This window comes from Danio rerio, chromosome 21, assembly GCF_049306965.1.
Source record: "Danio rerio strain Tuebingen ecotype United States chromosome 21, GRCz12tu, whole genome shotgun sequence".
Classification (NCBI taxonomy): Eukaryota; Metazoa; Chordata; class Actinopteri; order Cypriniformes; family Danionidae; genus Danio; species Danio rerio.
The window spans coordinates 41260407-41278842 of NC_133196.1; the positions used below are offsets into that span (position 1 = coordinate 41260407).

Below are 18436 nucleotides of genomic sequence, written 5' to 3' on the forward strand. Positions count from 1 at the left end.
CCTCACACCGACCCCTACCGTCAGTTTATCGTGGAGGTGGACGCCTCTAGCTCCGGCGTGGGGGCCGTCCTCTCACAACGGTCTGTCATCGATGACAAGATTCATCCTTGCGCTTTTTTTTTTATCACAAACTCTCGCCCGCTGAGCGTAACTATGATGTGGGTAATCGAGAACTCCTAGCCATTCGGTTAGCATTGGACAAGTGGCGTGACTGGCTCGAGGGAGTTGCAGTGCCTTTTGAGGTTTGGACGGATCATCGAAATTTTTACCAACATTCGTACTGCTAAGAGACTCAATGCCTGACAGGCGAGGTGGGCGTTATTCTTTGGGCGATTTGACTTCACCACCTCATATCATCCAGGCTCTAAGAACGTCAAGCCAGACGTCTTATCATGCCAGTTTAACCCCTCCGTGGATTCCTCAATTTTGGAACCCATCCTATCGAAAGGCTGCGTAATCAGAGCCTTAGTTTGGGGAATCGAACGTACAGTTAAATAAGCTCTCACTCTGGTAGTAGTTCCACATAAATGCCCAGAGAATTTCGAAGTTATTCGTTCCCAGGTCTGTACGGCCTGCAGTATTCCGCTGGGCATACGCTTCCAAATCAGTAGCCCATCCGGGGGTAAAGGGCACCCTAACTGCAATACGTCAACATTTCTGGTGGCCATCTATGATACGCGATACCCGTGCTCACGTCAAGTCGTGCCCAGTTTGTGCTCAGTCAAAGACTAGTAATCTCCCTCCCGCGGGGCTACTTAGACCGTTAACCCATTCCATCCCGCCTGTGGTCACACATAGCCTTAGATTTCGTTACTGGGTTACCACCCTCCACGAACAACACCGTTATCCTCACCGTAGTCAATGGCTTTTCTAAATCTGCTCACTTAATTCCTGTCTCCAAACTTCCCTCTGCTAAGGAGACCGCCGTACTAGTTTTTAACCATGTCTTTAAGATCCATGGGTTACCTGTAGACATTGTTTCTGACAGAGGTCCTCAGTTCGCCTCTTGTTTTTGGCGAGAATTCTTCTGACACATAGGGGCTACTGCCAGTCTGTCATCAGGTTTTCACCCACAAACTAACGGGCAAGCGGAATGCGTTAATCAGATTCTCGGTCGTCTTCTCCGTTCCCTCCTCGTTTACTCGTTTACTCGTACTCGTTTAACTTTCCTCTTTCCACTATTGTCTAGGTTACCAACCCCCGCTGTTTTCGCACAAGGAGAAGAAAACGTCGTTCCCGTCTATTCAGGTTTATATTTAGCGCTGGCGTAACACTTGGAGAACAGTACATTCCACATAATTAATGTTTCGCAAAATCATTCGTCGCAGCGCTGACCGTCGTCTCTTCAAGGCTCCTAGATACATTTACGGTCAAAAGGTCTGGCTTTCCACCCGCCACTTACCCCTCCAGTCTCAATCACGTAAACTAGCTCCTAAATTCATTGTACCATCACCATTAGTAAGATCATTAATCCTGCTGCAGTACAACTACGCTTACCTGACTCGCTTCATCGCATCCACCTGGTATTCCGCCAGGGGGGCGGTCCTCGGGGGAGGGGTACTGTCATGAATTGAATGAACAATGTCTGATTTGATCATTGTTAACTCCTTCCCCTCTGTGTCCTCCTCTCAGCTGTTAGCTCTTGTAATCAGCACGAGCGCTGATGATCAGTCACCTGTTCTCGCTTTACATTTATTGGCATTCCTATATCTCTCTCCCTTTCATTCCCTTCGTTGTTAGTTTATTGTTACTTTGTGCATACCGTAAGTGCATCTTGCACGCAACTAACCTGTGTTTTTCTGTCCAGCCATGTTTTGTCCTGTTCTCCTGTGTTCTCCGTTATGGGTACAAATGATATGATCTCGATTATAGTGTGCTCTCATCGTTGAATGTGCTCATATTACCAACACCCGGAGGTCAGACATGATCCTCATCGCAGTGGTGGGCTTACAGGACCATCCAATCTCCTTCTCTCACGGCCAAGTGGGTGGCCTTTAGAGTTTCCTTACTGAAGATTCAGCTCTATGTGCCTTGCTAAATGACAGACTTCCTTGTTTTGACTCTTTTTTTTCATTAAAGAATTCTGTTGAACCGCACTATTTTGCTCCTCATTTTGTTACGTGTCAAAAACAGTTATCGTCCCATGCCAAGACCAATCAGAAGTAAATTTTCCAGAGAGTGTTTTACCACATTATTGCCATGGGTCACTTTCTGGTAATGTTCCAAACTAGCAAAATACTCTTTAACCAGCTAATCAAAGTTTTTAGATTGACTACTAACTTCCAGGCAAGAATGTTTGAGCTGGTTGGAACCTAAATAAGGCCAGGCTTTAAAGGTGCAATAGGTAATCTGCCACAATGCTAATCGGGTGGCATAATATCTTTTAAACAGTCCCTCCCCTGCTGTCCAAAGGCACGTCTCCTGTAACACGAATGCATGTACCTTAAAGATGACGGCAGATAACCCACTAGTTCATGTCATTCGCCAGTTAGAAAACTTTATAATACTAAAATTCTGTACAATAAAGTGTCTAGCACGTTTTTAGTAGTGTAGCAAGCAAAACTTGTCATAATGTGCAATATTTCAGGCATGCAAGGATCGCTGGACTCACTCTCTCATGCGCTGTCCTAAAGCAACTACTGAATGCTTAGTGTTTGGCTGGCGGCGTGTAGGAATTACACTTATTACAAAGCCATGCTTACATGGTATTTAATTTTAGACCAAAATGTCAGAGTAGCATGTTAAACAATATAGGGAGTGCATTACAGGTTGTCATTGTTTAAAAATAAACCAATGTGAATATAAAACCAACTTCACCTCAGTAATGCACGCTAGACAGAATAATGCTATTTACTTTTGTTTTGTTTTTAAAAAATTAAAAATCAACATTATCTATGCTGTAAAACATACCCTAAAAAATTGAAAATAGCCACATCAATCATTCGCCAGCTTTGTGTGACTACATCAGCTTTGTGTGACTAAAATAGTTTTAAAACATAACATTGCCTTTCTAAATAAAATGCTTCAGCCATGGTGTCAACCTTCCTCCAGCATGCAAAAGTAACTCTAATATTCATTCAGGATTTGAAAAAAGTTTTGATTCAGCATTTGTTTTTACCACTGTGACTGTCTCGTGTGCACATGAACTTGTGTCGTGCATGCACACGCAAATGTCGGTTGGATCTGTGTGAACAGATCTGAGCTGCATCCAATGCTTTTTAATGGGCTCACCTAACCCCACCCCTAACCTACCCCTTACAGTGCATCACTAGCTCCATTTGAGTGCATTGTGTCAGACATTGCATCGCTGAGTGATGCAATCTCAGCTTGCATCATAAAGGTTGCATCCAGATATTATTGATGTGCAGATGTACAAATCTACATTTTTTTAGACTGTTTGGGCTCCTTATCAGACTAATGGGAATTGTCAGTCTGACAATATTTAATTGGATGAACATTTTTTACTCTTATGCCTTAAGGCTGATTTATACTTCTGCGTCAAAAGCCGTCGCTGACGTGCACCTCTCAAAGAATTTAACTACACATCGCAACAACGCGTAGCGCAAGCTCTGTGATTGGTCTGCTTGGTAGCGCTGACGAGTCTGGGCGGGACCGAGAGCCGCGCGAATGGCGCCAGCCCGATGGAGCGATTGTTTACAAGTGTGGAGTCCCATGAAGGAGCTCCGAAAGGAAAGTTTTTTAACCTCATAGTTAAAGTTGTTGCACGTCCGCCGGTTCCTGCCTCAAAATGAGCAAGTTTGAGCCACTTGTACATCCAGGAAGTGTTCAGGAAAAGCAAAACAGCAGCGAAGAAACTCGACACAGAGGAATATTTACACCTCACTGCCAACTAGCGTTTCGGAAGTGTTAATGCAGACCCACAGAGACAGCGCGCAGAAGTATAAATGCACAGCTACGCACATTGCATGCGCCGTGGGTTACGCCGGTCACTTGACGCAGAAGTATAAACCAGGCTTTACCCAGGATATAAAAATACATTTAAATACATTTAGATCATGTACTTTAATCATTACTATTGGAACGTAAAGAGACTTTCAACCAGCACAACAAAAATGTTTCTGAAGGCAACCACCTACTGCACCTTTAAGTGGATCGGAAACCCATATTTTAAGAAGTCACTAATATGTTTAGCATATCGCTAGTGTGTTTAAAGACGTTGCCAACATGTTTAAGTCAATGAGAATGACATAAGGGTGAGTAATTAATGACTTTTTTTTCATTTCATTTTTTTAAACTATCCCTTCAAATGTTTGCATAGGGAAACCAAAACAATGCTTTTTACTGGAGTAATCAATGCAGAAGATGGAATTTGGCATCTTTCGCTCAATACGATTCTCTTATTGGGGCCATTTTCTGAACTGCTTAATGGGTTTTGTAGTTTATCATCGCACATTCCGTTTTTAAATACAACAGTTGTAATAACAAAATGAGCTAAATTAATGCAAATTCATGGGTTCAACCAACACACAATATTGAAGCTCACAACAGGTGTTTTTCTACAAATTGCTTTCCTTTGTAGTAAATAAATCTCGTTTGCTTTATGTTGGTCTGTACTTTAAAAGGCCACATACTGTACTACTGTGCGCGTGCGCTTGAGTACGCATAATAAAACCAAGTATACTTTGGGCTTTACGCATCCAGTCTGTCGATCTGACAGTTTAGCTTGTGGCTCAAAAAGAAGCTGTCTGTATTTAGCTAAAAACAAACCAGTTTCAGATACAGACTTCTGAGTGAATATTGATATTTATCAAGCTAAAATAATATGAGAGGAATATTCACTATGACTACTAGCAGCTGAATATGGTTTAGTGGGGTGCACTCGGTGTGATTAAACCTATACATTTATATAAACAAAGCGATATAATCACGGATAATTATAAGATAACAGCTGTTAGTCAGGAGGAGAGTGAAAACAATAATAAAGCTCACCTTCCAGGATGTTGCACTTGCTCGTCCATTCCATCCCTGTTTCCAGCGAGGGAGCACCCACATGAGTCACGGATGCTGTTTGATTGACATGAGAATAGACCAATAGGAGCCGAGGATTCCCCCTGGATATCCAATGAATACCCGTTTTTTTTTCGTACACGCAAAGTCATACTTCTTGGGGAATGGGGGCAAATACGCTGGGTAGTGTAGTCTGTTTGTGCGCACGTATACAGTTATCAGAAATAGTTTCTAGAAACCGTTGCGTATTTATGACTGGACGTCAATGTTTTATTTTCATCGTCATGGTCGTGGAGTGCCACCAAATGTCGTTTTAATAAGAGAAAGCGGATGGTAACTAGAAAGAGTAAGGGGTCCCTCTCGATGCCACGCCTTGTGCAAAAAGACAGCATTACCCATAATGCTAAACCGATAGTCGTGTGTAATATAGCTATGTGGTGTTTTTATCATAAAAGGTAGCAAATTAAACTTTAAAATCACATTTAAAAAAATATGGCTGAGCTGTAAAATCATAAACGTCTTAAATGTTGTTTTACACCAACCGTTGGATTTTCCACTACTGTAATACTGTATGTATGTTATTTTGTACGGTGGCATACTATATTTTTACAGTAGTTAAACGATGTGTATGATATACTGATAAATGCATTAATATAATGTACATCCATACAAGCAGATGCTAAAAGGTAAGTCTTATGTTACAACACATTCGACCGAACTTTACATTTAGCTTTGGTTAAAGTAACGTTAAGTCTAACAAATCAGTTTTGTTATATATGTATTATTTACACACAGTATTTGTGTGAGGTCAAACCAATGGGTCAAACGAACCATAGACTAAAAAAAGGCAAATAACTCATAGACACCCTGCAGTACCGCTGTGGGCCCCCTAGATGTCGTAGAGCCCCTCTTAAAGAGCCCTTATGTAAATACTGTAACTTAATTCCACAAGACTTTAATGGACAATCTGCTTATCGGCTTCCAAATATTCATTGATTTTCATTTTTAAATATTCTCATCATTTGTGAAATGAGCTTGATTAAGTATAACATAATTCAATTAAAACAGCAATTAATTTCACTCCAATTAAAATGTGAATTTACGTTACCAGTACATAAGATAATATTTCAAACACAATATATTCATCTATGACACAGGTGTCAAACTCAGTTCCAAAAGGGCCGCAGCTCTGCACAGTTTAGTTCCAACCCTAATTAAACACACCTGATCAAACTAATTGAGTCCTTCAGGCTTGTTTGAAACCTACAGGTAAGTGTGTTGGAGCAGGGTTGGAACTAAACTGTGCAGGGCTTCAGCCCTCCAGGAATTGAGTTTGACACCCCTGATCTATGACATTACCATACAATACTGTACGGTTAATGTATCAATACTGTATTACTGTAAGTGGGTCACAAAAAGCACAATGATTTTTATGTACAATAACAACACCTTTAGAAAAAAATTAAAACTGTTCTTAACTATTGACAATATGCAATCAGCTGTTCAAATTGCACTAAACTGTATAATTCCTGTAAAAGACACTTTTTAGAAACATTCAAAAACATGATTTATACTCACTGGCCACTATATTTTTTATCACTGGTCCAACTGCTTGTTAATACAAATATCTAATCTGCCAATCACATGGCAGCAACTCAATGCATTTAGGCATGTAGACATGGTCAAGACGATCTGCTGCAGATCAAACCGAGCATCAGAATGAGGCAGAAAAGTGATTTAAGTGACTTTGAATGTGGCATGGTTGTTGGTGCCAGACATGCTGGTCTGAGTATTTCAGAAACTGCTGATCTACTGACATTTTTATGCAAAACCATCACTAGGGTTTACAGAGAAAGGTCAGAAAAAGAGAAAATATCCAGTGAGCGGCAACAGTATTGTTATAACTGAGGTATTTAAAAGACGGACAACACGTCAAACCTTGAGGTGGATGGGCTACAGCAGCAGAAAACCACCCTGTGGTGCCACTCCTGTCAATAAAGAACAGGAAACCGAGGCTACAATTCGCACAGGTTCACCAAAACTGGACAATTGTAGATTGGAAAAATGTTGACTGGTCGAATTAGTCTCCATTTCTGCTGCGTCATTCGGATGGTAGAGTCATAATTTGGTAAACAACATGAAAGCATGGATCCATCCTGCCTTGTATCAATGGTGTTGGTGTTATGGTGTGGGGGATAATTTCTTGGCACACTTTGGGCCCATTAGTACCAATAGAGCATTGTGTCAATTGAGCATCGTGTCTACTTCCAGGAGGATAAATTGCCACGTTATAAAGCGTGAATAATCTCAGACTAGTTTCTTAAACATGACAATGAGTTCGCTGTTCTCAAATGGCCTCCACAGTCAGCAGACTGTGCTCCAATAGAGCACCTTTGGGATGTTGAGGAATGGGAGATTCACATCATGTGCAGCCGACAAACCTGTCGCAACTGCAAAATCTCTGAGAAATATTTTCAGTGCCTTGTTGAATCTATTTCACAAAGGATTAAGGCAAAAGAGGTCCTTATGAGGTGACCGGTGAGTGTATGCTAAAATATACTTTTTTCATCACAAGGGTTTTTTTTTTAGTTTGTTTGTTTGACTTGTTAGTGTAACATTTTTAATGGATTAATATGATTTTTGAAGAACCATTTAGTAAAGAGTCACCAACTAAAGCAAAATGAAAGCTAGAAAAAGGATGTTTAATTTAATGCAGTGAACAGACATGTTAAATCACAGGTCTGTAATCTGCAAAAGGCAGCTTTGTTTTGTCAAAAGATCTGATTTTTGGCTGCATGTCCTATTGTTTTTTTTCTCCGTGCATGGTTGGTAAAGCTACTTTGATGTCTTTAAATATAAAAAGTGCTTGTCTCTTAAATATTTTCATACAAATCGAGATTGGTTTCTGTTGTCCTGTGGCTTTACAGGAAGGGTCCGGTCTTAAAGATCAGAGCTTGTTAAGAGGGCACTGTCATTGTGGACGCTGTCCTTTATCAAAGCTCTTCTGGACAAACAGCAGAGCTTTCCACTCAACAGATAAAGTCCGAAAACATCAAAGACACAAATGACTTCAAAAAGAAACCAGTCAGAAACACACATCCAGGCTGATCGCACGAGGAAAGTAACTATTTTATGTTTAGGCAGAAAATGGCTATAATTCATACAAAATTCACACAATTTCATTAGTAAGAAAACAATTTTTCTGCAGCTATCTTTTAATGCCCTTTTAACTATTTGTAATGTCATACACCACCTATTACTATCCACTGGCACCAGGGGCGCAACTGCACATTTACTGATGGGTATGCGGCTTCAACTTTTGCGCGCCCCCCTTCAGTCCAACTATATTTTATAACAGGCAAGTGATAAAATGTGGAAAATATTTCCATCAATAAATAAAATATATTTTTTCATAAAGATATCAATATGCTTCAAAAAATACAGTTTCGCAGTTCTGAACACAACTGAAATAGTATGAAGTTACATTAAGCATGTTACGTCGCAAAGAAATGCATCTCATACTACCAGAAAAATTTTTTCCCAGTTTAATTTTCCCTCTCTAAATGATTATAGCACCTTGACTAGGCTTGCTTTTGGACTTTTTGTACTACATTTGTCAAAACAAAGTGATAGACATGGGAGTCCTAAAGGGCAAAAGAACATTTCGAACAATTGACTGAAACTGCAAAAAGTGAAATAAAAAAGACTGTCAAATGTTTAGTGTAAAAAAACAGAAACAAACTGTGTGAAATGTTCTATTTAATTGAAATGTTATAACTTTGTTTGTAGCTAAAAGTAAAATAGTTTTGAGCAAAGAAGTTACCAAAAGGCCTGATGAATTAATATGATACATAATGAATTCATAGAAACATGTATATGGTATAAAAAATGGGGGGAGGGGTGGAATGATTTCTTTATTTAATAAAATACAATATTATACGCGTATAAAATGCTAAATAAACATTTTTAACAAAAAATATATATATATGAAACTTTTAAAATAGATAATTTCAAAAATAGTTTTGGCACAATGGCGCCCCCCATGTGTGGCGCCGCATATACTGCATACCCCTTTTTGCGCCACTGACTGCCACCACAAAACATCTATATGTGTTGTTGTTTTTTTTTTACATTGAGTTTCACAATGACAGAACATTCATTAATTTTCTTTTTGGCTTTGTCCCTTTATCAATCTGGGTTCGCCACAGTGGAATGAACCGCCAACTTATCCAACATATGTTTTACACAGCTGCAACCGATCACTGGGAAACATCCATACACACTGATTCACATACACCACGGACAACTTAGCCTACCTAATTCACCTGTACCACACGTCTTTGGACTTGTTGGGGAAACCAGAGCACCCGGAGGAAACCCACGCAGACACGGAGAGAACATGCAAACTCCACACAGAAACGCCAACTGACCCAGCCGAGGCTCGAACCAGCAAGTTTTCTGCTGTAAGGCGAATGAGCTACCCACTGCGCCACCGTGCAGCCAATGAAAGAACAATGAAACTGTATTACTCAGAACTGAATTAGAAGACAACATAAAACATCAACATTTATTTCAAGATATTTTAGAAGTTTCAAATGTTATCAGACTGGAAAAAAATTTAACCTCCAGATGGTAACCCTGAAACAATAATTACACTTTAAATGTGACTCAAAACTTTTAACAAGTTAAATTTGCCTTAAATCACTTGCTTTTAGTTCTAACTCAGACACCTTTTTATAATGATTTGGCATGATTTTGTAATCATTTGAGTCAAGCAGGAAATTGCAGTATGGTGTTGGACAATGACACCGAAAGGCCTGATTTTAGACCACAGTAATTCATTAGCATCAATTAGTTTTGGGAATGACAGATACACGTCCAGCACAGTGGCCAGATGGATTTTGAGGCATTCTTCTTGCAGAAAAGTGGCCAGGTCACTACATGTTACTGGTGGAGGAAAACGTTTCCTGACTTGAGGCCGTAATGTTTGCAAAATCAGATTAATGACTGTTAATGCTCCACTGAAACCCTGCAAACCCCACACTTTTAAACCCAACTGTCATTCCGGGAGGAGTATATAATACTAAAATGTACAAGAGACCATATAAATTCATACAAATTCATATCTACATATGAAGTGTGATACAGGTGACAAAAATTCCACAATAGACAAGATCATTGCACTCATTTAAATAGATTTTATTTTAAATCAAAAGTACAAAAGTAAAAAAAATATGCCATAAATACATATATGTATATACATTATTGTACATCATAAGTTAGGGATGAGTAAGAGAATACAAATAGAATTATATATACAAAAGAAAAACCCTGAGATTGACCTGAATCTACATTTCCCAATGTGGGATTGTATTTCCACTATTTTAAACAGGAATTACATTCATGCTCAACATTTCTGCATCTGCATTGATTTTTCCTGTGCAAAACAATCAGTAAAACCCTTCTGTGCTTTAGAAAGAGCACATCTGTGTGCTGAATTATTCATAGCACGGCTTCTCTAATAGAGCGCGATGCGGTGTCAATGTTAAATTTATGATCTTTCCTCCTGGTGACGTCAAATTCGCACAGACGGGCAGGCTGTGGCTTCAGTTGAAAGCTGTGAAGTGACTGTTGTGTTTTAAACAGTCCTCGACGTCACTTTCATCATCTTCATCACAGCTTTCCTCCTCGTCCTCGCTGTCGGACTCATCGTAAAAGTTGATGGTCGCCTGCACTGGGAAATTTCTGAGCAGAGCCTCTCCGTCGCTGAAAAGGTAGTCGAAAGATTTCGATCTGGGCCAGTACAGCCTAAAGAATTAAAAAAGAAAAAGGTAAAGACACGGGGAATTTTTTTAATTAAAAAAATTATTTAATTCATTATGTTTATTCAGAAATTGCTGGTAAATTTAACCAAACATTACAAAGAAAAAAGTTTTTTTTTCTGAATTTCTAAAGTAAACAGACTGGAATAGAATTTATTTTCTTCTGTAATACTTTAGTCTTGGTTTTATTTACAAAAGTAACACTCCAAAAATTATTTTCCAAAGTTTAAGCAAACAATGTCTTTTTATATTTTACAATTTCTTAAAAATTTCATGTATAATTCAACACGTTACTTGCAATAGCTTTGTCAAATTAACTACCAATTTCTCAGCAAAACTAAACCATTTTTAGTTAACACTGTTTAAATTTTTTTGCAAAGTTTGCAGCAGAAAGACTGAAAGAGTCTTGTTGTAAAACATACTTAAACTATCTTTGTTTTATATACAGTCATTACAGAACATTAAACACACTTTATTTGTCGTGTACATGTTTTAATATAAATGTATTATTGTAGAAACTTTTCATTAGGAAATTGCTGGTAAAGTGTTACATGAAAATATTCTTTCAGTTCAAAGACTTTAAAGTTTAACCTATTTTTGAGCACAGTTACCAGTATTTGGCTAAATCTCAAACTGCAAATTGGAAAAACTATTTTTCTTTGGAAGCAATGGATAGAGAAGGGTGTTCTTAAATTAGGGGATCTTTTTAAAAATGACAATTTAAAGTCATTTGACCAGTTAACTCAACATGTTGGCCACAACAAAAATAAGTTTTTGAGATATTTACAGATTAGACATCTTTTAGTCAAGCTCCAGACGAGTACTATAATTTATCAGTAATCCTCAGAGCAGTGGTTCTCAAAGTTTTTTCATCAAGCACCTCAGAAAAAATTGTCTCTCCAAGTACCACCATAATGAGCAGTATCCAAATACAGTAGCGTAGTACTGTACGCCCAGTAAAGCAGCTACAGCTCTGTACAGTAAAAAAACGTGGCAGATTAATTCCTCTTATTGGGAATATTTATTATTGTCAGCCACTTTAAACATAAATAGTCTGAATGATAACACTGTACTGTGCTTATATGTAAAAAAAAATGTCAACATTTAAATTAAAATGTGTAATGTTCATTTTAAAAGGTAAAAAGAAAAGAGCTGTACTTAAATGTAAAGTATTAGCATATAGTAGCCAATTCATCAACACCTGAAAATGTTGCCTGGACCTCAGAAATATAGGCTAAATGTCATATAATGTATAATATTATATGTCAAATTCATATATAAATCATTTTTGATACATTTTGAAATATATGTACTGTAGCATGTACATATGACATATTTGATTCCTCCGCGTACCACTGCAAGGAAGCTCGTGTACCACTAGTGGTACACATACCACAGTTTGAGAACCACTGCCTTAGAGCATATGGAGGAGGGCATGAAGTTTTGCTTCATTATAAACGGTTAGGGAAAACGCTTTTACAATGTAGAATGTGTCGAAGCAGCTTAAAATAGAAGTTCTAGTTAATTGAAACTGTGTAAGTCTAGTTTTAAGAGTTAAAGCTCAGTTTAGTTTAGTGTAGTTTCATTTTCACTGCTGAAAGTCCAAACACTGAAGAGCAAATTCATCTTTGTGCAGCTTCAAAAGTCCCAAACCAAGTAAACCAGTGGCGACAGTGGCGAGGAACTTCACCAATTGACGAAAGTGAAGGGGGAAAAATCTTATTTTTATTTATTATTATTATTATTACTATTATTTTGTATGTGTGTGTTTGTTTTTATAAAACAAAAGTCTGTTTAGTTTTTGTACTTCAAAATGTAATGTATTGCAGAATATTTATTTTAAAAAGTCACTACCAAAACTCTTAGTGAAACTATTTAAATAAGTTTCCCAGCGATGGGTTGCGGCTGGAAGGACTACGCTGCGTAAAAAAAACTTGCTGGATAAGTTGGCGGTTCATTCCGCTGTGGCGACCCCGGATTAATAAAGGGACTAAGCCGACAGGAAAATAAATGAATGAACTATTTAAATAATGTTTTGAGCAAATATTTTGAATTAATCATTAAATGCTGCAGAAAGACCACAACATTGTTGTTTACAAATTAGCAGCATACAAACTCCACAAACACAACAGCTTTATTTGGAGCAGATTAGGCTTAAAGAGCCGGAAAGAAAATCACGTTACAAAACAAACCAATTGCTCAAGCCAGAGAAAAACGTGCACTGACCTGACAGGGTGCTGGAAAGACTGCATTTTGCCATCTGTTGTAGTGTTACCGGGCACCTCTGGCCTAGAGTAAGGCTGGAAAATTAAAAAAATAAAGACGTGTAAGACCACATGCGTGCAACACAAACTCAAACAATGCTTCCTGTCCGGTGTTTATGAGGTGAAAGCGCTGCCAGCTTCGTGGGTGTAAAACACTCCGGGCAGGATGCGAAAAGCTGTGACATGGAGGGGTGTCAGGCTAAAGTGTTTGTGGGAAACTGCCTCCAACTCCCTTTCTCAAAGCTAGGTGTCTGCTTGGATGTTGGCAAGCGAGCTGAGAGCTGTTTTCCCTACACCTCGTGTCTGGGCACAGACTCAGGGTTCACACTCAGACAGTGGTGCCATATGGCCGAGTTTGTCTCGGCGCTAGAGCTGCTGTCAATGAAACACCTTATGCTCACTAATGCTCACCACATGCCTGTCTGTCACCTTAAAGCAACCTGCTGATGCTCCAAAATGCCCCACGGGTCACTAATTGTCACACACAGCTAAAAACCTTCCAAAAAGGATGGAGCGTCCCATACGTAATAGTGTGTATAAAATAAGAAAGTATAATGTCAGTATACATTTAATACGTCATTGATATGCAAAAAATTTAAAATAAAGGGATAATTCACCAAAAAATGAAAACGAGCTTGTTTCAAACTTTTTTTTTTCTGTTAAACATAAATAAAGAAGTTTTGAAGAATGATGGAATCCTGTAATCACTGACTTCCTTAGTATTTGTTTTTCATATATTAAAGATTTCAATGGTAACACGTTTTCCAACATTCTTCAGTATGTCTTCTTTTGTGTTCTACAGAAACCTTCTTTAAAAAACTATTTTAAACAAACAAACAAAAAAAAACATTTTGGCCAGAAGCATCTGCTAAATGACTAATTGTAACAATTAAATAGGTTTGAAAAAAGTCAATGATGAATAAATGATGAAAAAAAAACGTTCATTTTTGCATGAACTACCCTTTTTAAGTACACTTTTAAAAAAATTAGTCGCTGCCAGTTGAGTCAAATTTACTTTACAAGTAATTTCAGCTTTAAAATAGCAAAATTTATTTTACATATGCTTGTTCTCCATGTTAAAAATATCATTTAAGCATTGGCTTTGTGGTTTAGTATGTTTCATTTACTGTCTTGATTGAGTAGCCTATTAAGTAATGTTTGACAGTTTTCATATTTAATCATATATATTTAATCAGTATATCATGATTTTAATTGAACTTATTTAAAAAAGTTAATCACGCTAGTAAAATACACTTTATTATATTATATACTGAACAAAATGGGCTGAATAATAATAATATTAAAAAATAATGCTAAAATAGCAAAGATATTCAATATAAATATATTACTAACCGCATCACTGATATTGGTATAAATTAAGCTTATAATATACTTATATATTAAGCTTATAATATACTTATATATATATATATATATATATATATATATATATATATATATATATATATATATATATATATATATATATTGTTAATTTTTCTTCTGTTGAACACAAAAGTAGATATTTTGAAGAATGTTGTAACTTGTAGCCACTGACTTCCATAGTTTTATTTTTTTACTGTTTGTTTTTTTTACTAATGGTTTGCAACATTTTTCAAAATATATTTTGTGTTCAACAGAAAAAGAAAAAAATAAGAAAATATATATATTTAAGTATATTTAAGCTTAAATATTTATTAAGTACACTAATATCAGCAATAACAAAAAAAAGAGAGAGAGAAAGAGGAATTATCCCTTTAAATGTGCTTAATAAAATGAATATGAAATATATATATATATATTATGTAGGCTACTCACACAAGCCAGCTTGGTTCTTCTGCATTCGGTTTGAGCATCTTTTCTGGTCACAAGCCACGGTCTCCACAAGGAAGCTGGGCTGTGGATCAAATAAAAAGAATTATTTAAACGCGGACATCTCAGAATAGAAAAAGAGTAGAATCGAATAGAACAGAACACTCACCTGCTTGTCAGCTGCATTTTACTGCCCATATGTTTAGTATGAGGAGTGGCAAAGCACACAGAATTCATCGTCACTGTGTTTTTCGTTTTGTTTCGGGCTGGTAGAGAATAGTCCGGCGGTCGGTCGGTCAGTCGTCGTCCTTACCGGGGCAGTGAATGAATGAAGGCGCGTCGCTCTCGGGGTTTTTATGCAGCTGCTGCTGCAGGGGGCGGAGCTGGACGGTGCAGCCGATGCCAAATGACCCGAGGTTGTTTTAAGAGGGGGTTTGGTGCTGTTTGCCAAACGATCGGGATATAGTGTGCTATGGACATTTTGGTGCGAAGACTTCTCCAGTTGAGTAAACAGTGCGCCCCAGCGTGAGGGTGAGAAAACTGGTACCGTGAGGTTTTTAGAACAACACGGAGGGGCAAACTTGCACACCATCTGCGAGAAAGACGACAGGGGGGCGACACAGGAGTGCAGCCATATATAACTAATGTAGTTAGCTAGTTAGTTATTAGGTTTCGAGTCTACATTAAATTAAGAGACGACAATGATCCCTGTTTTCATGTAGTGAAATGTTGAAATAGGCCTAATTTTTGGCGCATTCTTTGCCTTTTGTAGGCTATTTAACATCTTACAGTTTTACAAATACTATGGTTAGCATAAACAGCCAAAATCGAAGTGAATTTCCATGATTTAACATTAACTAGATAAAGTAAACATGTTGTTTTTGTAGACTAGTAAATTTCCTTAAGGGAAAGATAAAAAAGTGTGTACATTATCATTCAGGTTAGCATATTTAGAAAGTATTTGGTTTGTATCAATACACAGAAAAAAGGTAACCTGAAAACCATAACATTAATTAGTTTAACTAATTTTAAAGTAAAAAATATATGACTTAACGTCACTAAACTATTATAGGCTACATAGGATATGGCTTTATAGCCTCTTTACATTAACAATTGTATGTATAGTGTCAAGGCTTTTAATGGTTATTCTTTGACTAATTATTATTGATTATTATTATATATATTTACTTATTGTACAACTACTACGTGTATAAGGTTCTGCCTTTGCTGTTAGACCTAAAATGTGCACAATCAGGTGAATAACACACTGATCACTGAACTGGTTTTATTATGCTAGTTAAATAGTCTAAAAGCCTGCAGTTTTTGTACTGCACAAAAAATAAAGGTTTGTAAAAATGTTGGCATTAACTAATCTTTTGGCATTAATAAGTCATTCAAAGCAATTATTTACTTGAGCATGATCAAATGTAGAACTACTATTTTAAAAAAATGATGTTGCTATACCAACACAATTAATATTATTATTTTATTTATACTAATAAGCTGTTTTGGATCCCTAATGACGCCTCTCCTCTAATTCACCCTTCACCAGCTGATCTGAAATCAGGGCTTACCTCAAACATTCGAATGACTTACCAAAAACCCGCGGAACTGAAGTCTGATCCGCGGTCAGTCCGAGCGCATCTCGCGCTGTTTGTCTAAAAGCACGCGTTCGCACTCCAGCCCGTTAAGAAGGGTGCAAAATATGTCACTACGCGCATTTAATGAGGTCCTAATGGGGGCTTGATGGACTTCGCTGCTCCATTTGGAGGAGCAAATTTGCGAGGGCGCGTCATTCGGACCTCCTGCCGGGCCAGCAAACTGACCCGCGTCAGGCAAAAGGGCCAAATGGACAACCCAAGATAGCGGAGCTGTTGCTTAAACACAACGGATAATGCGATGAAACAATTAAGGATTTTGTTTTCGTTCAATTCACTAATCTAATTAGTAAAAGAGAGGCTATAGGCAAACATGCAGTCAGATAGAGTGATGATTTCCTTAAAACATTGGTTTTAGCCTGTTTTGCAAAGTATAGATAGAGATAGATAGGCTATATTGTCTGGATTGGTGTTGCATATTACACAGCGAATTCTGTTATTTTACATTTATTTCTCTATATTAAATGCCAGAGATATTATCTTTTCAGAACAAACATAAAATGCATGATTTAGTTTTAAACATAAAGGCGTGAAATGTAACAATTCGCACTATAATTTTTTTTTGCATGCATGTAACATTTTCACAGGGCTCAGATATGATATTATGAAATAAGGAAATGTTTTTATTTAAGGCTGACTATATATATATGTTAATGCTATATGTTAATGTTATCGTTTACATCCCTCAAAATGGTCTATTGTGTGTGAGGATTTCATGGGTCCACAGAGCACAGGTCAAACACTGAACCTGAACTCCTTTTGGCTTTGTGCTCTGTCACAGCTTAGGCAGGATGAAATTAACACCAATGAATAAATAAATTTGTTCGGAGTTGATGGTAACATGTCTCATTGATGTTTTACAACAGGTCTGGAGTCTTGTAGATTTGAATATATCTACACTGACAAATAATTAAATTGGATGAGTTTTTATAAAAGATATTGTTAATACAGATCTTGTCATCACAAACAAAACATATTACCCTAAATATTGTTTCCCCCCTCTAAGATCCACTTTGTCTGCCCTCTATTCTTTGCATGTGAAATAAGGCCTTATTTGAGCATGTGTGAAGCGAATTAGCTGATTTTTAACTATTGGAGAGACTCACCACAACTATCCCTGGACTAATAGACAATGATACAAGATGAATGGGTGGATGGACAGACAGGCAGAACAGTTATAGATAGACAGACAGATAAGCAGAAGGATAAACAGACAGACAGATGGACAGGCAGATAGATAGATAGATGTATAGATAGATAGATAGATAGATAGATAGATAGATAGATAGATAGATAGATAGATAGATAGATAGATAGATAGATAGATAGATAGATAGATAGATAGATAGATAGATAGATAGATAGATAGATAGATAGATAGATGGATGGATAAGTGGATGGATGGATGGATGGATGGCGGACGGACAGATGAGCAGAGTTGGATAAGGGTAGAGTTGTTTATTCTGTTCATTTGGGAGTGATCTGGCGTTTGGAGGTCTGTCTAGTCCCAGTCTGTTTGAACATTTGCTGATCTCAGAGTCTTGGAAACCCCCTGCCACTAACGGCTCTTAAAAATCTTCTCCCCCATGGTCAGGAATGTCAGTAATCACCAGCCCGCTGCTCCGCAGGCCTGACCAATGTGTTTTCTTAAAAGCAAGTCAACACTGATCTTTAATTTAAAATAACAAGAAATGGATTAGTTACAGCACGCAGTATATATCAGTAACTCTAAGAAGATCTCGCAGTATTTTGTCATTTCGTGTCTAAAAGTGATTAACTGCTGCTCTAGTCTGATCTATTTATTCGTTTTTATATTAAATGAGATGTATAATCTTATTTAAGACTAGACCATGAGACTGGATTAAACTGTTTAGTTAAAACGTAATGTCTATTTTGATAACCAACTTAGTTT

The 18436-nt window shown here is 37.4% G+C and overlaps 2 protein-coding genes across 8 annotated transcripts in view; both read right to left on the minus strand.

Annotated features, from left to right (window-relative positions):
- prrg3 (proline rich and Gla domain 3) overlaps window positions 1–5018 on the minus strand; it is a 46307-nt gene extending 41289 nt beyond the window's left edge. For all 7 annotated transcript variants that reach the window (XR_011007947.2, XR_011007946.2, XR_011007945.2 and 4 more), the window contains exon 1: window positions 4951–5018. The gene's annotated coding sequence lies outside the window, so the exon portion shown is untranslated. The remainder of the gene's footprint in view (window positions 1–4950) is intronic.
- A 5129-nt stretch (window positions 5019–10147) lies between these two features.
- Window positions 10148–15188, minus strand: ripply1 (ripply transcriptional repressor 1). Its single transcript, NM_001039108.1, is given in 4 exon segments — window positions 10148–10776; window positions 13017–13090; window positions 14873–14951; window positions 15036–15188. Coding segments are annotated over 4 exon segments (423 nt in total). The 5' UTR covers window positions 15104–15188; the 3' UTR covers window positions 10148–10574.
- Window positions 15189–18436: the final 3248 nt, after the last annotated feature.